The sequence below is a fragment of the Vulpes lagopus genome, chromosome 5 (assembly GCF_018345385.1).
Source record: "Vulpes lagopus strain Blue_001 chromosome 5, ASM1834538v1, whole genome shotgun sequence".
Taxonomy (NCBI): Eukaryota; Metazoa; Chordata; class Mammalia; order Carnivora; family Canidae; genus Vulpes; species Vulpes lagopus.
Window position 1 is genome coordinate 481,984 of NC_054828.1, and position 23,121 is coordinate 505,104.

Sequence of the window (23,121 nt, forward strand, 5' to 3'; positions counted from 1 at the left end):
TCACACCAAGCAGAGAGTTTATTGAGGTGCTAGACTGCGGGGAGTGTTTGCAGCGGCAAAGCGGACGCTGGTGTGGCCAGGGCCAGGGTAGACACCCTCCTCCTAGCATCTGGGGCTCAGGGTAAGCATCAAGAGCTACTCCTAATCTCCCCCAGGACCCTTCTGGAGAACCCCTCCCTGCTTCCCCCTGAACTCCATGTGGGGCAGTATTGAGCGGGGTCCTTCTCTTTGTCCCTGTGGTCAAGGATGGGATAATCCCTTGAGATTCACTATAAAAATTAAAATTCCTTTATAAATCACAGGGAGGGGTGGGAGGGGATCACCTGGGAGCCTGGTGCCACTGGTCACCTAGAGCCTCGCCTTCCTCTACAATCCTCCCAGTTCTGACCCCAAGTAAAGAGCAGAGGATGAGAGATCGCAGGCACAGAGAGGGACAGACAGAAACGAGGAGATGGGTCGGGGGGTGGAATAAGGTGACACAGAGAGGAGGAACTGATCAGAGGGAAAGAGGAGAGGACTCCCCTCCCCCGCAGCCCCGGGGAGCAAGGAGGAAACGCCCTGGACATAAGCTCCCACGTGCCCCCAGTCCAGTTCTTGCAAAGCCGTGGCGGCTTCCGGAGACGCGGCCAGCCCAGCTGCACGGACAGCAGGACAGCGGCGGGGCTACTCCAGGTAGATGTCCTCTGTGGGGCAGGCGTATTCCAGGTGCTCCTGGTAGTACTCTAGGAAGGCGCGGCTGGGGGGAGAGAGTCGTCCAGCAGCCACTCACCCGGGCCTGCCCATCACCCCCGGACCCCATTCCTCAGCTCTTCAGGCCCGGGGGTCACAGGGTAATTGCCACCTCCACCCACTTTCCACTCTGCACCCCTATTGCTTGTCATCACCGCCCTCAACCTGCCCCAACTCTCCAGCCGACACCAGGCCTTCCCCCCTGACCTCGCCTCCCGGCCAATCTTCCTGCCCCGCTTACCCCACACTCTGGGCCACGGGCCGCATGGACTCCTGGGAGACAAAGACGTGGCAGGCAAAGCGGCTCAGCAGAGGGTGTTTGGTGATGAAGCCAAAATAGCTGCAGGGGGGTTGGTGCGGAGGGGCATCAGAGCCCAGACCCACACCTCAGGCCCCCCAGAGGTCCGGAGCCAAGACTCAGGAGCAGAGGGCTCGGGAGGAGAGTGGGGGTGGGAAAACGCGTGGGTCACAGGAATTCAAGATGTGAGGGTGGCCTTTTGGGGTCTAGTCCAAGCACAGTGCTAGCACCACGAGGAGTGAGCGACCTGTGTTCACTTCTGCAGGACAGGGTGGCCCCCGCCCAGAGCCGCCCCGGGCCAGAGACGGGGCCTCCTTCCCGCTGCCCAGAAGTGAGTCGCCCGGCCTGCCAGCCACACTCGCATCCTGCCAACTCCACAGCTGTTCCCGAGCTCCGACCGCAGAACCACCTTCGCAGAGAAGAAACTCACGCCCCGGCTCCATTTGGATTTGTAGCCACTGCCCCACCTCGGGCTCACTCGGACCTCTTCTAACCTGCCTCATCCTGTCCATCTAAGACGTTCACAAAAGTCATCGCCCAGAGGCTGTGGGCACCCTGCACCGCCAGCCCCGCCCGCACCAGGCTGCACTGGGGTTTCAGGGGCACTAGACGGGCATGCGCCTGGCAGCGTCACTGCCAGGACGGCGTGCTCACGTCCTCCGTGATCAGCCTGGTCTCAACGGCCGCGTTCAAAGAACCGCACGCAGGGCCACTAGCCCTCGGACGCCGCTCACCAAGCCCCAAGCACAACAGCACCTTGATCACTAAGCACAGACGCCTCCTGACGGTCCCTGATCGGCCCGTCTCTGGATGGTGGAGGGGAGGACACACGCCAGTCCGGGATCCTACAGGCCACACTCTCCAAGTTCACCAGACACAGCGTGTCCAGCACGCCCGGGGTCTACTGCCTACTTCCTGAGGAAATGCGGTCATGACTCAAGTGTTCGCCTCACGCTGTTTCATTAGAGCCTCCTACTGTGAGGGCCTGGGCTGCTCCCGAAGGAACCAGCACTAGGAAGGCCCGGGGCCAGACAGCAGCCCCACGCCCCCTCCCGTCTGCCTCCACCTGATCCCGATCGGCTGGCCTGACCATCTTTCTCTCATGGGCTTGCACTGGGATCAGTGTGCAGGTGTCTAGGCCTGAGCTCGTGCAGCCCAGGTCTACACAACGATCCAGGTTGTTTGCCCTCTTGGTAAGGTCACCCTCAGCCCACCCCGCACGGCTGGGGTCCCCCGTGCACGCCCGCCCCCGTGGAGCCCACCCACGCACCTGGGGTCTCCCTGCGCTGCAGCCCGCCCCTGCAGCACCAGAGCTGCCTGCTGTTTGGTCTGAGCCCTGACACTCTCCTCCTGCTGGGAAGCCTGCAAAGCAGCATCTCCCTCCTCGGTGGAAAAACAGCCAAACGGGGCTGTGACCCCGCTGAGGGTTAACACCACACCCAGACCACAAGCAGACGACACACATGCTGGACTCAAGCTCTGTCCCAGGCCTCAGTGCCCTGCTGCTGTGTTGTTCTACCCCTCACCTGCCCTCCAGGTAGGTTGCTTCCTGCGACACCCCGTGGGAGCTTGGGGAGCCCCCGCCTGGCCCGGCCTTTCCGTTACTCCTATTTCCTTCCTCGAGGGCACCAGGACCAGCGGGCCGGGGCCGGGCTGGGCAGGCAGCCTGCGGCTCTGCCAGCTGGTCACAACACCGGCTCTCTCACTCCCTTCCATCCTGCCCCTTCTCGCTCTGCCTGCCTACCCGGTTCACCTCAGCCACCGTTACCCACCTGCCCCCAACTGAAGCTCTCCCTCCACGGCTCCTTCCCACTCCAAACCCATGTAACAAATGGCCACTTTGATCTCACTGCATCTGCAATTAAACGCCGCATCTCTAGGATGTCAGGCCCATCCACTCCATGCTGCCGCTCGGTGTGTGGGTCACTCTCTGCCCGTCATCGGGGTGGCATGTCACTCTGGATTCTCCCTCCAGGTCACCCTGTACATCCAATCAACCCGGCTCCTGCCTGTCCCGCCTCCAGCGTCCGGGGCGCTGCATGTGCCTGACCTGCGGCACCTGGATCCGTGTGCCCTGCACAGCAGCCAGAGCCGGCCTATCAAACTGGCTGAGTCACCCCGTGACTCCACTGCAAGTGGACTCAGGTACAGAGTCCTGACAGTCCCCGGGAGCCCGCTGTCCCTCACCACAGCCCCAGCTCAGCTGGCTCCCTGCCGACATCCACCTCGTTCCATACCCGTCTTCCAAGTTTGCAGAGTGGCCTTTCGTCCCTCCCTGGGTCCCGGAGGACTCACCCCCCCGGCAGGTCTGCTCCCTGGAGCCCTGTACAGACATCTGCCAGCGCTACTACAAGTCTGTGTTTCCCCACCCAGACCAGGTGACAGCTCTTCTGATCTGTGTCTCCCAAGCCCAGTGCAGGGTGGCAGCCGTGTGGGTGCGGGTGGGGCAGTCATGCGGGGGGGTGGGGGGGTGGCTGTGTATGAGCAACTCTCAGGGTTGTGGGGACTCGGGAAGCTAGGGCTCTCACCAGCTGTTGCGGGGATGGCAGCCACAGAAGGAAATGTTCTTCATCTGGAAGAAGTGACTGCAGTGCTGGACCTGGAACACAGGTGGCAGGCAGTGCTGGTGAGAGGTGGGGTCTGGGGCTGCCTCTGCACCCCTGCCAGACACCCCTCCGTCAGACCCCCAGCCACCCCCGCATCAGGCCCCTACACTCCCACCTCAGGTCCTCCACTTAGACTCAGCTTGACCCCCCGAAGGGAAATCTCAAGGTCACAGGAGGCAGGAGGACGCAGGTGGACGGTCAGCTTCCGGGCAGTAGCAATCTGGGGAAGAGGTTAGGGGAGGGATGGTCTCAAGGGCCCTCAAGGGTGTCCTTCCATCCCCTCGGTGCAACATGTCACAGGAGGGAGGCAGACTCTTGGCCGTGACCAGAGAAGACATGAGTGGGGGGCGGGGGTCTTAGCCATTCCTCAGGCTCAGGACGGGCTGGTCACCTCTCTGCACGAAGCCTGCCACTTGCCTCTGTTCCTCCAGACAGGACCATGGCTCCCACAACCCCTGGCCTCCTCGCTGCCCATCCCACGAGCTACAGGGCTGTCCTGTTCTCTGGAGCTTTCCTACTCAATCACGGGGCTGGTAGATGGGCAGGCTCACTAAATGTCTACCAGGTGAATGAATGAGTGATTGAACAAATGACTCCCAGGAAAGGATCTGAGAGTTGGTCTTGATTGGCAGACAAAACAGCATGGCCTGAGGGCAAGAAAGGGCCAGCAAGACACCCACAATGCTGCCATAGAGCACAGGAGGCAGAGTACGGTGGAGGCAGAGACACCGAGGTGACAGGGGACAGCTGCCAAGCTCTGCCCTAGGCCTGTCTGTCCAGGCCTCTGACTCAGAGCGGGGATCCCTGCCCACCCAGGCTCCCAAGGCACTGTGTGGACCCTCCATGGTCACAGGCCTGGGACCTCCAGAGGCTGAGCCAGCCGATGGGGTTGAGCTGGACCCCTGCCTCCAGACTGACCTTCTGCATGGCTGCACACAGGATGCCATTGCCCTGGTGGCAAGGCACCTCTACAGAGCCCAGGAACTGCACGTCAAAGCGCTCCACCCAGCAGGGACTCCTCTTGCTCCCTGGGGGGAAGGGGGTGTCATCAGGTGCCTAGACCAGGCAGAGGGGGCAGGGGCAGGCTGGGTGACCAGCCACCCCCGGGGACAGGACCTCACCCAGCAGGTCCTTGGCAGGGCCAGGCACCGCATGGGCGTAGAAGGCAGGGAAGACCCCACGCTCCCCCGTGCGCATGTTGAAGCCACGGAACCAGAAGTCATCCTCCTCGGCTTCCACCAGCACGGGGTCGTCCACGTCCAGCTCCAGCTCATCGGGATGGCGAGGGATAAACCTGAGAGCAGGTCAGAGGCGGGAGGCCACCGGTGGAGGGGTGGGACACAGTGGGCTGCGTCCACCCAGGTCCCAAGCTGTGTGCAGGCTGGGGCTGGGGACCACCCCCCACAACCGTGAGAAGGGCTGTACCTGAAGACAGCCCGATGGGTTTGTTCCTTCTCCTCCCCGTTGACCAAGCAGGAGAAGAGGCCAAAGGATTCGGTGCCTGGGACACAGAGACAGGGCAAGACAGAGGCTCAGGAGGCGGAGGGGGAAAGTCCTTGCAGGCCCGGCCTCCCCGCACCTGCGGAGCACCTGGCTTGTCCCAACTCTGGGAGGGGAGCACGGCCCTCCCCAGCCCAGCCCGCACCCTGCAACCCCCACCCCGCGGAGACCTGGGGTCGCCCCACGCCCGCGTCCCTGACCACCCGAGATGCCCAGGCCCCCCGGGGCCGCCCCGGGACCGCCTCCCGCTCACTGGAGGAACGAGATGTGCTGTTGACAAAGACGTTGAGGAACTTCTTGGAGAAGGTGAGGTCAGGGCTGTCTGGGGAGGCATCCTCGGGGCCCTGGCCGCCCAGCAAGGTGGCGGCCGTGTCCTCCTCGCTGGCCTCGCCGCTGTCCTCTGAGCTGTCATCCCCCAGGCCCGCGCAGCGCCGCAGGCTCACCAGCTCCAGCTGCGTGTGCTCGTCCACCACCAGCGTGTACTTGACTGCGTCGTACACCAGTGAGGCGTCCAGCGTCGCCGTGGGGCCCCGGGGTCTGCCTCCGGGGCGCCCAGCCTTGCCCTGGGCGGCGGCCTCGTCCTCCTCATCCTCTTCATCCTCCTCCGAACAGGCGGCCGAGCAGGCGCGGCCTGGGCGGGCGCCGCGGCCCGGAGCGGCCCACAGCGGCGTGATGGTGTCACGCGTGGGGTTGCTGAGGAGGAGGCAGGGCCCAGGCTGCGTGGGGCCGGGCCGCGGGGCAGGGGGTGCGGGCGGCGGCGGGGCGCACAGCGTCTCCATGTCCAGCAGCTCCACACCCGGGCCCCCCACGCACCCCGCGCCCCCCGCCCCGCCGGCCGGCGACACGGGCTCCCCGGGGGGACGCGAGGCGGGGGACAGGCACTGGCCGGGGCAGCGGATGGGTGAGGAGCCCTCGGAGATCATGCGGCTCACGAGGTTGCTGAGCAGCCAGGGCGAGTCTGCGTCCTCGCTGAGGTCCGGCTCCGACTCGGAGCCCGACTCATACTCGCTGTTGGTGTCATCTGGGCCCACGGGCAGGAAGGCCGGGCGGCGCGGGGGCTCGGGCTCAGGCTCGGGCTCGGAGGCGGGCGACGAGGCCTCCTCGATGGAGTTGGTGAGGTGCGAGGAGCGGCCGCTGCTGCTGCTGCCGCCGTCACTGCTCAACTCCAGCTCCGTCTCCGAGATGGACGAGATCATGCGCCCCAGGCGGGCGCCCACCGCATCCTCTGAGTCGGAGCCCGGCGACGACAGCTCCTGGCTGCTGCACCGGCCACCACGGCCCCCGCTCGAGCGGCTGCCCAGGTCGGCCTCGATGCCCGGGTCGGAGGATGGCGAGGCCCCACAGGGCACGGGGGCATCCGCCCGCCGGTTCCCTTCGCAGTCGCAGCCTGGGTGCATGGGCGACTGCGCCCCGCAGGGGCTCGCGTCAGTGGGCTGCAGGGAGGCGGGGGGCTCTGCGGGGCCGGAGTGGGGGTCAGCAAGACCACCGGGCCCCTCTCCTCCCTCCTCTGCCGCCTGTGACCCCACACTGGCACCATGGCCCTGCTCACCTCTCAGGGGCTCCTGGGGAGGTGAGCACAGCGCGGTCTCCTGCCAGGAAGCTGGAGGCGCAGGGGCAAAGCCTCCATTGTTGTTCAGGGAGTCCTGGGTCACGTGGGGGAGCAGAGAGAGTGGGGCTCAGGAGGGTGCCCAGCTCTCAGGCGCAGGCGGGCGGCCTTGGGGATCCGAGGCCCAGACACTGGAAGCCCAGGTTAACTCCAGGATGCTGCGAGTGGGTCTGGGTGCTCACCTGGGCTCCCAGTGTCGTCAGGTGGAGCGTGGTGGGTCGGTTCTTGTGGGGTTCCTCCAGGGAGGGGGAGGGGATCAGGGCCTCTGGGGCAGGGGCCTCCGAGCCAGGGCCTCCTCCCTCCTTGCCCTCTCCGACTCCTTCCTCCTCATCCTCCTCCTCTTCCTCCTCTTCCTCCTCCTCTTCTTCCTCTTCCTCCTCTTCATTGTCATCGATCATCTCAAACTCCTGGAAGTCATCCTGGAAGGAGCAGATGGGGTGAGGCTGCTCCGAACGTCCCAGGGAGAGACTGTCCTGCAAGAAGGAGGGATAGGCAGAGTGGGCCAGAGCTCAGCAGTGACTTGAGGTTCCAGCTGCCAGGAAAGGGGAAAGCAGAAAGCTAGAAGTTAGAGAGAGAAGGCTCAGTTTACTCTGCTCCCCACCAACGCAGCAGTTTTGTTTTGTTTTAATTTGCTTAAGATACAAAAAAGATCACTCCGGTTCTTGCGAAGAGCCCAGACTTCTAAGCTTAAGCGACAGAGATCCTCGGAGCGGCCCCAGTCCACTCGCCACCCTCACATTCTCCCCAAACCGCATCACATTTGACACCAACACTCCTTCCTTCATGGCATTTTAACCCAATTCGCAATTACTTTACACCCCACCCCACCCCCAAGCTGCAAGCCCCCCTAGGGAAGGGCCACGTCCACACTGTGCTGAAACACCCTACCCTGAGAACAGGACTTTGCCTACAGATGCTAAGTGGAATGCATTAAGACAAACCAGAACCAGGATTAACCAAGCTTGCACCAACCTCAGGGCCTTTGACACAGTTGATCACTTTGCCAGCAACTCCTCTCCTCCATTCTCTACCTCCCTTATCTGCCCAGGTACATCTAGTCTTCCTAAGGGCAAGGTTGTGTGCCATTTCCACTGGAAAGTCTCCCTGAAGGCCTCAGTTCCCTCCCCCCTCATTGCACCGGAGTGTCCTCTCATTGGAACCCGGTCCTTGGCCTGCAGGCAGCCAGCCAGCATCTCTTACATGTCTTTCTCCCCCACTGAGTTAGAAGCTCCCAAGGGCAAGGGCCACAACTGTCCCATTTTCCTTCCACACACCTGGAAGCCCCCGGCACTTTCCACATGGCAGAAACATTCTTAAATGAATGAAAACAGAAACATGCAGAGACAGGGAGGGGGTGGAGAAGCGGGAGATGGGGGGAGAAAAGATCTCAGGGGTGGAGACATAAGGCAGATAGATGGAGACTTAAGAGGTGGGGAGAGGGCTGGGAAGGAGACAGCTGAGGTGGCAGCAGGAAGGGGTGAGGTCTTCCTAAAGAGTGGTCTGAGGACACACATGAGACCAAGCTAGCCCAGTGACAGGGGCCAGGCAGAGAATGCTGGGGACGGCCCTCTGTGGATGGTGGACAGTCTGAGAAAAAGAGAGGCGTGATACCAAGGAGGACCCTGGGCCAGGAGGCCAGAAGCGGGAGGGCAACCAGATTTCTCATTTCAAGGCTGAGCTCAGGCCCACCCTCAAACTCCACGTGAATATTAAGCAGAGCCCGAGTGAGGTTCTCTCTGGAGAGGGTTCCATGCCCCCAGCCCCTTGCCCACCTTCTCGCAGTGGTCCGAGTCATAGCTGAGGCCCAGGCCACAGTCATCGGTGATCTCAGACAGGTCCTCATCATCGAATTCTTCCAGGCTTATGTCCTGGGGAGGCCTGGGAGAGGGGACCACGGTCAGAGAGCAAGGTCAGGGCTCCCAGGAGAGCCACCAACCCTGGACTCCCTCCCTGCCTGGAAGCCGGTCCTAAGGAGGGACCCCCCCCCAACTGCAAGGACCCATGGGCTCCAGAAACCCCCCTCACCGAGCCACATCCTGCCATCACCTAGACCCCCAAGTTCTACTCTTCCACAGATTCCCCCCACCATCGGAGCCATGATCAGCCCAGGGGAGCCACTGGTCCCCTCAATCCTCCTCCAGCTCTTCCTCTCGGAGAGAGTCAGCAGCCTCTCCTCCTTGCTCCAGGCCCCTCTGGGTCACAGCTTCAGCCCCAGGGGAGTCAGACGGAGCAGAGTGGGGGGAGGGGGAAGCTAAAGCTGCAGCGGCGGTAGCCAGGAGGGGGTGGGCAGGTAGGGCTGCTCTGGGAGCAGAGTCTACTGGCCACTTTGTCTCCCCGCTCCTGCCCAAGACCAGTCTACACCCAGAGGTCCAACTGTCTCCCCACCTCAGGCCCTTCCCCCAAGGGCTCCAGCTGGGTCTCAGCTCTCTCCCTTGCTGAGCCCCACAAGGCCGAGAGACAGGCCTCTATGGAAGAGAGGCCCAGCAAGGCCAAAGGACACTGCCAAACACAGAAGGTGGCTCAGCATCCTGCCCCGACAGGCTGCCCCTCGGAGGCTCAGCCCCGGTCCTCCACCCTTGAGGGGTCAGCGGCAGGGGCTGGGTGCGGCCCTGGGGCCCGGCAGGATGTGGGTGCCCGCACCGGTCCTTAGGGCCATAAAAAGGGGTGAGGGTGGGACAAAAATAGAGACCCTGAAGGGAAGGAGGATGGGGACGGGTGAGAGGCCGTAGGGGCAGAGAGGGTCCCCAAAGGTGATGGGGGTGGGGTGGCAGGCCCTGGCGCGGGAGGCTGTGGGCTGGGTCGGGCCGGGGGTTGCCGGATGGCAAGGACCTGCCAAGGCCGGGGCGCCGGGGTGCGTACCTGCAGCCTGGCGGCGACAGCGAATGAAAGGTGGAAAGAGAAAACATCTCCGCCCGATCCGCCATCTTCTCCGGGGAGAGGCCTGCCGACTGCGGCGGGGGAGGGGTGCGGGGAGCCGCGGCCCGCTCGCCCTCCGTCCTCCCTCCCTCGGCGCCCAGCCCTCCCCGAGTCACCTCGTGACCCGCCCTGCGACACCCCGCCCGCGACACACCTCGACACCCCGCCAGGACACCGCGGCGGGCGAGCGGCGTCGCAGGGGAGGGGAGGGGAGGGGAGGGGAGGGAGGGGAGGGGAGGATCCGGGAGCAGGGAGGGGCGGGGGCGGCGGGCAAGCTGGTTGGAGGAGACGAGATGGTTTGACCGAGAGGCTCAGCTTCGGCTTCTTGTGGGGCGGGGGAGGCGAGGCGCGGACTGGCGGCGGGTGGGGGACCAGGTCCGGGGACAGGAGGCCCTGCGGAGGGATGAGGGGGGCGCAGCGGGCCGGGGCTGCAGAGCCCTGGCTAATGGGGGGCCCGGCCTGGTCCCGGGGGCTGCAGAGCCCTGGCTAAGTGGGGGGCCTGGCCTGGTCTCGGGGCTGCAGGAGCCCTGGCTAACGGGGGACCCAGCCTGGTCTCGGGGCTGCAGAGCCTTAGCTAAGTGGGGGGCCCGGCCTGGTCTCAGGGTCGCAGGAGCTGTCCGCCCCGGGGGTGCTGAGCAGGCCCGCCCCGTGCGCCTCCTGAAACGCGAGCTGCAGGAGCTGTCCCTCCCACGGGGTGCTGATCGGTGCTGGACAGAGGCATCTGACCAAGGGTCGCTGATCCCGCTGGATTCCAAGGTGATGGAACTTTCGGTGCACAGTACAGTGTGCAGAGGTACTGACAGACCTGGGGTGATGACCCTGAGGCCATGCTCATTCCATTGGAGAAACTGTTTCTTGAGAACCGACTGTGTGATTGGCATCGTTCAGGACGCCGACCTGTTCTGGCTTTCTGGCTTGATATGGAACGGTGTGGGGAGAGCGATGGTTGAAATCGAGCTCGCGCAGTTACATCAGGTCAGGGTCAGCGGGCACTGGGGTGGGAGAGGGCAGATCAGTGCTGTGAGTGCACTTGACAAAGATGGGTTGGAAAGGCGGGTTAGGGAGAGTTTGTGGAGATTTGGCTAAAGATGGAGGCTGGAACTTCAACAAAAGTGCAGTGAAATTAGCCTCTTCCCCCCCGCCCCATGGGAATTATGTGCCCTTCTCAAAACTATTTCTGCGGGAAAGATGAAACTCTTGATAAATGCTTGGAAACCAAACTCATGCAAGGTGAGGAAGACAACTTCATTCTCTGGGAGAGAGGGCCCATGGCCAAGGGTGGATTGTGCCCTCTTTTGTGCCCCACCCACAATTTACATTTTGTCTCAATTACAGTATTTTTCAGAACTCCTGGGTGGCTCAGCAGTTGGGCATCTGCCTTTGGCTCAGGGCGTGACCCCGGGGTCCTGGGATCGAGTCCCACAGTGGGCTCACTGCAAAGGGTCTGCTTTTCCCTCTGCCTTTGTCTCTGCCTCTCTCTCTGTTTCTCTCATGAATAAATAAAACCTTTTATAAAAATTATAGTATTTTTCTTAGAATGGTACTCAATAGTTTATGTTATCCTCTCTAACAAACAAGAGCTGCAAGAAAGAAGACACACTATCTTATCTCTCTTTGAACCTCCAGGCTCCAAGGATAGTTGGATGCTCGACCATAGCAGGATCTCAGCAAATATGTGAATGAGGAGACGAATGAATGAGTGAGCTTATGGACTTTACCAGGTCTGGGGCATTAAGTCTTTGTATTTTCAATTTTAGGAGCACTAAGATCCCCCATTTTTGAGGTTCAAGGAGTTTGGACACACCAAAACCTCTCTGACTTTCCCCACAGAACTCCATATCGCTCCCTAGAATTCACAAAGAGCTTTAACTCCAGATTTCCTTTCAATCCTGTCATCAAATTGATTAACTTGGACGTCCACATAAATAATCCACCCAACACCCTGGTAAGTCAGTTCTTGACCTCTGGTCAGTCAGCAGTCTTTGATTCTTTCAACTCTAGTGACCACTCCCATAAAAAGCCTCAGGATTCACCTCTGCCTGGAATTTCACCAACCCTGAATGAAGCCCTATATTTCTAAATTCCGTCTCAAATTATCACTCCCACAATCCTCTCCAAGCCTCTCCCCTTCCTTCCCTCCCTTTTATCAGATGATTTGCCTCCAGATTCCAGGAGTATAAAGGTTATGAAGTTGGGGCTTCCACTCCCAATTTTACCTGCGAAGTTTTCCATCTGTCCCCAGAGCACAAATGGGAGGTCATCAGCCTTAGGGTCTGAGAGACTATGGTATCAATCTTTATCTTGTAATCAATTTTATGAACATGGGTAAGTTACTCAATCCTATGGACCCCTGTTTCTTCATCTGTCCCACAGATGCTATGAGGATCCCATGAGATAATGCATGTAAAGCTCTAAGCATGGGCCCTAGCTCCTCATCATGATCATCCAGTGTCCCTCTTCCCCATGCTCCTTGCACTAGGAACCATTTGCTCCCAAGCCCTCAGGATGCTGCTCTTCCCAGCTGAAGGATACCTTGATGAAAAGGCACAACCTCCTGAAGGGGTTTATGTTCCTTACACCTCTCATATTTCATCAAATTTAATGTGTTACCTCATGTGACTCTCATAGCATCTTTGTATCAGTGAAGGAACTGAGATCCACAGGGACCTGACCAACCCTTCCTTGAAGTTCTTCCTTCCCTCAGCATGTGGGCACCATGCACTATTGGTTTTCCTCTTCCTTCTGACCACCCATTGCCAGCGTCCTTCCAGACTCCTTTTCCTTCCCTTAAATAGCTATACCACTTTAATAATTTGGTTTTCTCTGAAGTCCACTAATGGCACAGTTAGTACAAAATACAAAATTGACTAGACTTATATGGAAAAATTGAAACAGCAACAGAATTTCACCAACCCTGTCACAGATCAATTCTAAAAAGTCAGAGGACATTTTCTGATAATTTTCTCATAGATTAGAAAATAAATAAACGTGGAGCACCCGGGTGGCTCAGTTGGTTAAAGTGTCCAACTCTTGGTTTGGGCTTAGGTCATGACCTCAGGGTCATGGGATTGAGCCCCGCATCAGGCTCTGCACTCAGCACACAGTCTGCCTGAGTTACTCTCTCCCTCCGCCCCTCCCACTCTTGCTCTCTCTCTCTCTCTCTCTCTCAAATAAATAAATAAATAGAGGCGTCTGGGTGGCTTAGTCCACTGAGCATCTGCCTTCAGCTCAGGGGACCTAGGATCAAGGCCCACATTGGATGCCCTGCTCAGTGTGGATTCTGCTTCTCCCTCTCCCTCCTCCTGCTTGTGCGCTCTCACTCTATCGCTCTCAAATGAATAAATAAAATCTTAAAAACTTCCTTAACTTAAAAAATAAATACACAAAATTATAAAATAAGGGCACCTGGGGGGCCTCAGTGGTTGAGCATCTGCCTTTGCCTCAGGGCCTGATCCTGGTCCTGGGATCGAGTCCCATACCAGGCTCCCTGCAGGGAGCCTGCTTCTCCCTCTGCCTGTGTCTCTGCCTCTCTCTCTCTCTCTGTCTCTCATGAATAAAGAAATAAAATCTTTTAAAAATAAAATTAAATCTTTTTAAAAGAAGTAATAAATGCAAACTAATATTTTATTCTATTCATACAGCATAGAAGTCACATTAAAAAGTAAAATGTCGGGCAGCCTGGTGGCTCAGCAGTTTAGTGCCGCCTTCAGCCTGGGGCGTGATCCTGGAGACCCGGGATCAAGTCCTATATCTGGCTCCCTGCATGGAGCCTGCTTCTCCCTCTGCTTGTGTCTCTGCCTCTCTCTCTCCCTCTCTCTCTCTGTGTCTCATTAATTAATAAATAAAATCTTTTTTAAAAAAGTAAAATGTCAGTAGCTAAAACTATGAACAGAAATACATAATAGGGATTAAAAGCTTAAGAGCCATACTTTATGGAGTATGCTGTCATAAGCAATATCTTCACCTCCTCAATTTGATTTTAAGCATCCAGGTCTCTAACTAACCATCACCTTCTGTTTTTCTTACTTTCTTATGGTAGCACCACAACATCCACAATTCCTTGACCTAACAGCAAACATGTTCCAATTACTTTTGCTGTGTAGAAAATTACCACAAAATTTAGTGGATTAAAACAAGCATTTTATTCTGCTTACAGTCTTGCAGTCATAAATTTGGAATTCAAAAGTCATTGTCTGGGGCTTCTTGTGTGGTGTGATTACAGTCAGCAGTCAGCTGGCCTGGATGTCCAAGAGGGCCCGCTCCAAGGCTGCCCATAGATGGTGACCGTTGGCTGAGAGCACGGCTGGCACTGTCCACCAGCAACCCCCGGCCTTCCCAGCATGGTGGTCTCAGGGTGTTTGGACTTTTCACAAGAAGGCTGGCTTCCTTGAGAGTGAGTGTCCTAGGAGGCCCAGGCAGAAACTGCATGGCCTTTCTGGTAGAGCTTTGGAAGTCCTATGGCATCACTTTGGCCCTACCTGTTGGTCAAAGCAGTCCTGAGCACATCGCGATTCGAGAGAAAGAGATCACAGACCCACCTCTCAGTGGGAGGAGTGTCAAGGAATTGGGGGCCATGTTCTGAGACCACAGATCTCCAGGCTAGTGACCCTCCTGCTGTTCTCATCGCCCATCCAAGCCCTTCCCTCTTGCATCATCAATGTCTCCTTCTCTTCTGGATCATTTCCATCAATAAACAGGCATAACCTAGGAATAAAGAAAGAACCCAAAGTCATGGGGTTTACAATATTGTTACGCCTTCAAGGAAAAGACAGTAAAAAATATCCTTCTTCTGGCTTAAGAGAAGAAGTGCCACAGGGACACCTGGGTGGCTCAGGGGTTGAGCACCTGCTTTCGGCTCAGGTCGTGATCCCCAAGTCCCAAGATGGAGTCCCACATCGGGCTCCCTGCATGGAGCCTGCTTCTCACTCTGCCTGTGTCTCTGCCTCTCTCTCTCTCTCTCTCTCTCTCTCTCTCTCTCTCTGTGTGTGTGTGTGTCTCTCTCATGAATAAATAGAATCTTAAACAATAAAGAAAGGAACTTCCACAAATAGTTATACCTTTCAGAAAACAGGTTTCTATCAATGAGGAAAACTATTATGACAATAAGTCAGAGTTAAGTTTTTAAAGGGATTTTTAGTCTTAGGAAACAGCAAGAATCTGAAATCTCGATGTCTCAAAACATTTCTTCACATAAAGTAAAACCCCCAAAGGCAGTTACATAAGAATTGCATACAGAACAGGATTATACATGTTTACACGAGTCTTCACACTGGACCAGCATCATGTTCCACATAGGACTACATTGGAGCCTTGACATTTGTTGTGATGAGTGCAAACATTCCAGGAAATAACAGGCTGGGGAATGTTTGGTGACAATGGCTTCTCAGCTTTTCCTTAGTCCCTCCCAAAGATGCAGGATTGGTGGAGACAATGATCTTCCTGACCAGGGAGAGATCCTGAAGCTGCGGGAGGCCCAGAGAGATTTCCAAGGCCTCTTCCCCCCACAAACTTGTTAACCTGGAATTCCAGCTTTATCAAGCTGTGCCCCCTGGGCCTCACATCTGGGTTCTAGGTACAATCTCACCGCAAATTACAGGTTAGGTACCAAGGACCTGGCTGCTGGCAAGATGCTCCCTTTTCTCCTCCCTGCCTGCCACCCAGTCACCTGCCTCTCCTGTACCTTCACATTGGTTACTTGCACTTGAACCTTTGTCCCAGCCACAATTTTTGAAAGAATCTGATCTAAGGCACCCTCTTACTTACGACACTCACGTTATATTTAACAAAGCCTGAGGTGAATTGATGTTTCTACCTGAACAATATAAAGACCCTGGAAGACTCTAACTGGATTCGCTCGTCCTAATTTAAATTCTATTATGCATTTTAATTTTCCTTTTAAAGATACATACGGAATTTTTATTTTTGCTTTAAGCAGTCACTGTTTAATTAGATTTATGCAAATGTTAGCCTCTTTGTATCTCCATTCTTTCTTTTAAACTTTTATTTTATTTATTTATTTTTTTAAAAGACTATTAGTTTATTCATGAGAAACACACACAGAGAGACACAGAGAGAGAGAGAGAGGCAGAGACACAGGCAGAGGGAGAAGCAGGCTCCATGCAGGGAGCCCGACGCAGGACTCGATCCCAGGACCCCAGGGCAGGCGCTAAACTGCTGAGCCACCCAGGGATCCCCTGTCTCCTTTCTTCTTTGCATCTCAGACCTTCCCGTGATACCACTTTCCTTTTTTATTTTTTTAAGATTTTATTTATTTATTCATGAGAGACAGAGAGAGAGAGAGAGAGGCAGAGACACAAGCAGAGGGAGAAGCAGGCTCCATGCAGGGAGCCCGACGTGGGACTCGATCCTGGATCTCCAGGATCACGCCCTGGACTGAAGGTGGCGCTAAACCACTGAGCCACCAGGGCTGTCCCCACTTTCCTTTTACCTGCAGTACGTTCTGTGGCATTTTCTTTATTGAGAGCTCTGGGAAGTAAGCTCTCCATTTGTCTAATAAAGTCTTTATCTTGTCCTGGCTCCTGAAAGATATTTTTACTGGATGTAGAATTCTAGGTCAGATAATTAGTTACCATCATCAACTCAAAGGTGTCATTCTGTCTTCTTCTGAATTACTTTGTCGCTGCAAGAAGTCACCCCTCAGTCTGTCAGTCTCTTGGCGGCGGCCGTTTCTCTTTACTCTCCAGCTGCATGTAGGATTCTTTTCTTTGTCTTTGATCTTCTAAAGTTTCAATACAGTGCATCTGGGTGTGCATTCGTTTTGTTTTTTTCTGCCTGAGGCTTACCGAGCTTCTCAGCTGTATGGATTTCTCCATACAGTTTCCTTAGTTTGGAAATGTCACAACCAGTATCTCCTGGAATACTGCCCCCCCCCAACTCCCTCTATTCTCCCCTGGGGGCCCCACTCAGATCCCCCTGGATCTGCTCCTTCCAGCCTCCATAGCTCTTAGCATCTCTTTCATGCTCCCCATCTCTACATCTTTCCAAGCAATATTCAGGATAGTTTATTCACATTTTAGCTCATGAATTCTCTCTTTGGTTATTTATTATCTGCTGCTAAAGCTGTGCACAGAGTTTTAAATTTAGTTGAAATTAAAATTCAAGCGACAATTAAATTAAAACTTTCATTTTAGAACTTCCGTCTGGAGCTTCTTTTCAAAATGTTTGATTATTCTTCATAGTTTCTTAGTTTCTGCACATATTTTCAACCTTACCTTTTATTCCTTAGGGTATATTGAACATACGCCTTTTATAATACATTTGACGATTCCATTACCTGAAATGTGCTGTCTGTGGTTCCTGCTGGTTCACGCTTATGATTCCTCATTATCTTGCTGCTTAATCATTTGGGGTTTCTTTTTTTTTTTTTAAGATTTTATTTATTTATTCAAGAGAGACACAGGAGAGAGAGAGAGTGGCAGAGACACAGGCAGAGAGAGAAGCAGGCTCCCTGCGGGGAGCCCGATGTGGGACTCGATCCCGGGTCTCCAGAATCATGCCTTGGGCCAAAGACAGGCACCAAACCACTGAGACACCCAGGCGTCCCTAATTATTTGTTTTTTAACTTAGAGATGTTCATTAGCCCTGGGAATGTATTTCTGGGGAACTCTGGCCTAGGAAGAAAGATAGGCACCATCAGAAAGAATTTGTGTTTGTCAATAGCCAAACTGTGGAAGGAGCCTCGGTGTCCATCGAAAGATCAATGGATAAAGAAGATGTGGTTTATGTATACAATGGAATATTACTCAGCCATTAGAAACGACAAATCCCCACCATTTGCTTCGACGTGGATGGAACTGGAGGGTATTATGCTGAGTGAAGTAAGTCAATCGGAGAAGGACAAACAGTGTATGTTCTCATTCATTTGGGGAATATAAATAATAGTGAAAGGGAATATAAGGGAAGGGAGAAGAAATGTGTGGGAAATATCAGGAAGAGAGACAGAACATAAAGACTCCTAACTCTGGAAAACGAACTAGGGGTGGTGGAAGGGGAGGAGGCGGGGGGTGGGGGGAATGAGTGACGGGCACTGAGGGGGACACTTGACGGGATGAGCACTGGGTGTTATTCTGTATGTTGGCAAATTGAACACCAATAAAAAATAAATTTATTATAAAAAAAAAAGAATTTGTGTTTGCTTGTACCAGGCACCTACGGGCAATACCAACCTGAGATCGCTCTGTGGTCAATGTCTCATTGACAGCTTCTTAGACCACCCTGACCATGTGAGTTTGAGCCGTGAACCTCTATGAGGGCCAGCTTCTTGATCTAAGTTTTCAGGATCTCTGTCTCTGTCTCTCTCTCTCACACACACACATACACACACACTTCACTCTGCAGTCCCCAAAGAACAGAGTATATCTTTAATTCACCTGTATACTTATTCGTTTCCTAGGGCTACCATTAGGAAGTACCCCAAAGTTGGTGGCCCTCAAATAACAGAAATTTGTTCCCTCACATTTCTAGAGGCTAGAGACCAAATTAACGTATCAGCAGGGCCATGCTCTCTGCAAAGGCTCTAGGAGAGGATCCCCCCTCCTCGCCCTGGCTCTTCCCAACTTTTTTTTTTTTAAGATTTTATTTTATTCATTCATGAGAGACCCACAGAGAGAGAGTCAGAGACGCAGGCAGAGGGAGAAGCAGGCTCCATGCAGGGAGCCGGAATTGGGACTCAATCCCTGGTCTCCAGGGTCAGGCCCTGGGCCAAAGGCGGCGCTAAACCGCTGAGCCACCCGGGCTGCCCTCTTCCCAACTTCTGATGGTTGCCAGCTCCTTGGTTCTAGAGGCATCACTGCAATCTCAGCCTACGTTGTCACATGACCTTCTGCCCTAGGTTTTTGTGTCTGTGTCCAAATGTCCCTCTTCTTATTTTTTTTTTTTTAAGATTTTTACATTTAGTTATTCATGAGACACACAGAGAGGGAGGCAGAGACACAGGCAGAGGGAGAAACAGGCCCCCTGCAGGAAGCCCCATGTAGGACTCGGTCCTGGGACCCCAGGATCACACCCTGAGCAGAGGGCAGACGCTCAACCGCTGAGCCACACAGGTGCCCCTGTCTCCCTTCTTATTATAAAGATACCAGTCATTGTATTAAGACCCACACTAATCTAGTGTGATTTTATCTTAACTAATTTTATCTGTAAAGACCCTATTTCTAAATAAGGTCACTTTTTTGTTTTTTAAGTAGGCTCCATGCTCAACATGAGGCTTGAACTGCAACCCCAAGATCAAGAGTCCCATGCTCTACTGACTGAGCCAGCCAGGCTCCCCAGGATGGTCACATTCTGAGGTTCTGGGTGGGTATGAATTGGGGGGAAATATTATATATCCATCTATCTATCTATCTATCTATCTATCTATCTATCTATCATCTATCTATCTATTTATGGTAGAGGCTATAAAACCCCAAATCCAAGTTCTCTAGGTTTACCAAATGCCTCTGAGCAAAAGCAGTGTGCAGGGCTCCACTTGCCCCTCTGGCCTCCCATCTTATTTAGTCCCTTATTTTCTTACTAGATCATCAACAATTTTAGAAAACAGTTCTTTAGAAAATAGTTTGTCTTACTTTTCTTTAAGATTTTATTGATTTATTGGACAGAGAGTGAGAGAGCATGAGTGGGGTGGAGAGGCAGAGGGAGAAGCAGGATCCCTGCTGAGCAGGGAGCCCCATGCAGGACTCGATTCCAGGACCCCAGGATCATGACCTGAGCTGAAGGCTGACACTTCACTGACTGAGCCACCCAGGCGCCCCTCTAGCAGACCCTATTTATTGAAGTATAGTTGACACACGCAATGTCACATTAGGTTCAGGTGTACAACATAGTGATTCGACGAGTCTACATGTGCTCATCACAAGTGTCACCATCTGATGCCATTACAATACCACTGACTATATTCCCTGCACTCGACCTCTCATCCCCATGATTTATCCCATAACTGGAAGCCTGGATCTCCCACTCCTCTTCCCTCATTTTGCACATCCCTTCCCACCCCCACCCTTTGGGCAGCCATCAGTTTGTTCTCTGTTTCTGCCTTTTGTTTTATTTTTTAGATTCCACCTGCAAGTGACATCATATGGCATTTGTCTTTCTCTGACTTATTTCACTTAGCATAGCACTCTCTAGGTCCATCTATGCTGTCGCAAATGGCAAGATCTCATCCTCTTTTATGGCCTAGAAATAGTTATATATATACAGACACCACTTCTTTATCCACTATCTATCAATGTACATGTAGGTTGCTTCCATACCTTGGCTATTCTAAATAATGCTGCAATAAACATAGGGATGCATATATCTTTTTGATTTAGTGTTTTTGTTTTCTTTGGGTAAATACCCAGTACTAGCATTACTGGATTATATGGTATTTCTATTTTTAACTCTTTTGAGGAAACTCCATATTGTTTTCATTACACCCATTTGCAATCTCATAAACAATGCATGAGGATTCCTTTTTCCTCTAATCCTTGCCAATACTTGTTATTTCTTGGTTTATCCTTGATTTTAAAACATTTTCATCGGGAAATTCTACTTAGGAATCTAGGTTGCCATATTACATTTCCACTCATTTTATAAAACTACAACATGTAAGGCTAGCTCAAAAAAATTAATGAATTATGAGCATATATACAAAAGTCCCAACAAAATACTAGATAATAAAATTCAACAGTTTATATTTGTAAGTGCATTCTGATCCAAGGATGGCTCAACATCCCATTTTCACACATTCATGGACTGAGAGAAAATTTGCATACTCATCTGAATAGAAGTGAATTTTAAAACATTCAACAATTATTTGTGATTTTTTTAAAAGAAATATTGTATTTATTTATTTATGAGAGACACAGAGAAAGGCAGAGACATAGACAGAGGGATAAGCAGGCTCCCTGCAGGGAGCCGGATGTGGGAGGATGTGGGACTCAATCCGGGGAGGCGGATCACACCCTGAGCCAAAGGCAAATGATCAACCGAGCCACCCAGGCGGCCCTATTTGTGATTTTTTTAATGGCTTCCAGCCATTATTGGAATAACAGCTATCAGACTTGCCTTCCTTCTAAAGGGGGTAGGAAGGAAACCCCAGAAAACTGAACAAAATATAGGGAACAACTATTTTCAAACATTGGACAAAAGACAGCACAGGACTGTGCTCCCTAAGATAAAGTAAAGGGAATCAGTGACATAAAGCCTACAATTGCCCTGATTTTCCATACGGAGGAACTTCCTGACTGCAGGGAGGAGGGTCCAATCAGGATGCGGCCCTTCTTCATGAGTTTAGAAGACAGTCAGGGGACGGGGAGCCCAAGTATTTGGAATTTTCAGGTAAGATAATGAGAGAGAGAGAGAATGAGAGAGAGACAGAAAAAAAGAGAGAGGGAAGAGTACTAGAGAGAAAGGATCTACTCAGAGAAAGAGTTCCAGAAATCTATTATAGGGTCCTGCAAGTTATTCTTTAAAAGAAAAAATTCATTTGAGAGGGAAAGAGAGCATGAGCAGAGGATGGGGGGCAAGGGCAGAGGGAGAAGCAGGCTCCCCAATGAGCAGGGAGCCCAACACGGGCTCAATCCCAGAACCCCTATCATGACCCAAGCTGGAGGTAGACGCTTCACTGACAGAGCCCCCCAGGAGCCCCTGGCCCCCCAAAGTCATTCCACACAAGCAGCCTCAAGAGGGGGATAGTGCCCACCCCAGATGTATAACAAACAAAGAACAACCTGGAGGACAGAGTCAGGGGCTGTCGAACCAGGAACTTTCTCTTCTTCCAGGGCAGGGGTCTTCATTATCCATGCTTAATAGGAGTTGGAAATTGCCATGGACCATAGACTGTTTTATGTTTCCCATGTTGCCTTTTATAAATAAAGGTTTTATTGTTTTATCTGACTCTTACTCTCTCATTGTATATTTGGGACACATAAAATATTTTTCAGTTTTAAAAAAATTGAATTTATAAACCATTGTACAATTGATTATGTTGGGACAACAAACAACATACCATCTCATTTTTAAATCACTGGACCACAAGCATCTCCATCAGACCTTTTGAAACAAACACTGCCTAACTCCAAGAATCTAAACTGTGAGCTAGATGGGGCCACCGGGGGAACCTTTACAAATGGTCTTCCTTAGGAATAAAGGAAGTTTGCTCCAGATACAGGAAAGTGCTCAAATATATGAATGGCGAAAAGAGAAGACTGCAGCAGAAACTGCCGATTGGCTCCCATCCCTATTGCCGTGGTCCTCTATTAATCCTAGAGTCCCCAACTTTTAGGCATTTAGCCCTCCAAAATAAGCACACTTTTCAACCTTCCTTGCAGTGAGTGGCATGGGGCAGTTCCAAGTATTTCCCTTAAGAGACTCCTGGCAGAGGGACACCTGGGTGGCTCAGCGGTTCAGCACCTGCCTTGGGCCCCAGGCGTGATCCTGGAGCTCCGGGATCGAGTCCCACGTCAGGCTCCCTGCATGGAGCCTGCTTCTCCCTCTGCCTGGGTCTCTGCCTCTCTCTCTCTCTGTGTCTCTTATGAATAAATAAAATCTTTAAAAAAAGAGAGACTCCTGGGACATCCTTATCCCTGCTGGTTAAAAACTGGAAGAACTTGTTGGAACAGTCATCTTGGATCAGGAAACACCCTGGGGAATGGAGGACAGAAAGGCAGAACAAGATAATAGAAACCTGATCCCTCCCAGAGCCACCAGTCAAGCCCAGGGCTGGCTATCTCTAAGCTTGTACACGAAATAAATAAAATTATCTTATGTAAACTGCACAACATTGTACAGGTCGTGTACTGTGCCTTCAGCTCAGGGCATGATTCCTGGGGTCCTGGGATCAAGTCCCACGTCGGGCTCCCTGCATGGAGCTTGCTTCTCTTCTCCGTCTGCCTCTCTCTCTGGGTGTCTCATAAATGAATAAATAAAATCTTTTTTTTTTAATTGGGATAACCAGTTTGGGAAAAAATTTAGCAATACTTGGTAAAACTGAAAATACACCTATTCTATGATCCTTATAATCTACTATTACAGTGGCTCTCAAAATATGGTACATGGATCATGGAGTCTCTAAAGGTCAGCAAGTTCAAATTTATTTGTAGGATACTGAGATGTGACTTGCCTTTCCACGTGTTGACATTTGCGTTTATGGTACAAAAGCAGAGGCAGTGACACCAAACTGTAGCACTAATCAGCCAATTCCTCACTGCCACATGGTCAGGGGTTGAGGGGGAAGAAAAAGAAGTTTTGCTTAGGAATGTCATCAATTAAGAAATAAAACTTTGTTGTCTTGACACTTAAAAATTCTTAATACTCAGGGTGATGATGCATACTGAAGTCCAATGGTGTCATAGCTACTCATACAATTGTTTATCTGGGCATTTTTTTCATGAAACACTATTTTTTTTTTTAATTTATTTATGATAGTCATACAGAGAGAGAGAGGCAGAGACATAGGCAGAGGGAGA

At 53.1% G+C, this 23,121-nt stretch overlaps 1 protein-coding gene across 2 annotated transcripts in view; it reads right to left on the reverse strand.

Annotated features, from left to right (window-relative positions):
• MAPK8IP2 (mitogen-activated protein kinase 8 interacting protein 2) overlaps positions 1 to 23,121 on the reverse strand; it is a 29,874-nt gene continuing 6,753 nt past the window's right edge. For both annotated transcript variants that reach the window (XM_041754976.1, XM_041754977.1), the window contains 12 exons: positions 9,599 to 10,647; positions 8,512 to 8,617; positions 6,922 to 7,212; positions 6,683 to 6,776; positions 5,387 to 6,586; positions 5,059 to 5,134; positions 4,755 to 4,927; positions 4,552 to 4,661; positions 3,749 to 3,853; positions 3,556 to 3,626; positions 971 to 1,069; positions 1 to 736 (listed from right to left, as the gene is read on the reverse strand). In XM_041754976.1, coding sequence (XP_041610910.1) covers positions 664 to 736; positions 971 to 1,069; positions 3,556 to 3,626; positions 3,749 to 3,853; positions 4,552 to 4,661; positions 4,755 to 4,927; positions 5,059 to 5,134; positions 5,387 to 6,586; positions 6,683 to 6,776; positions 6,922 to 7,212; positions 8,512 to 8,617; positions 9,599 to 9,663 — 2,463 coding nt within the window. In that variant the 5' untranslated portion in view covers positions 9,664 to 10,647 and the 3' untranslated portion in view covers positions 1 to 663. The remainder of the gene's footprint in view (positions 737 to 970; positions 1,070 to 3,555; positions 3,627 to 3,748; positions 3,854 to 4,551; positions 4,662 to 4,754; positions 4,928 to 5,058; positions 5,135 to 5,386; positions 6,587 to 6,682; positions 6,777 to 6,921; positions 7,213 to 8,511; positions 8,618 to 9,598; positions 10,648 to 23,121) is intronic.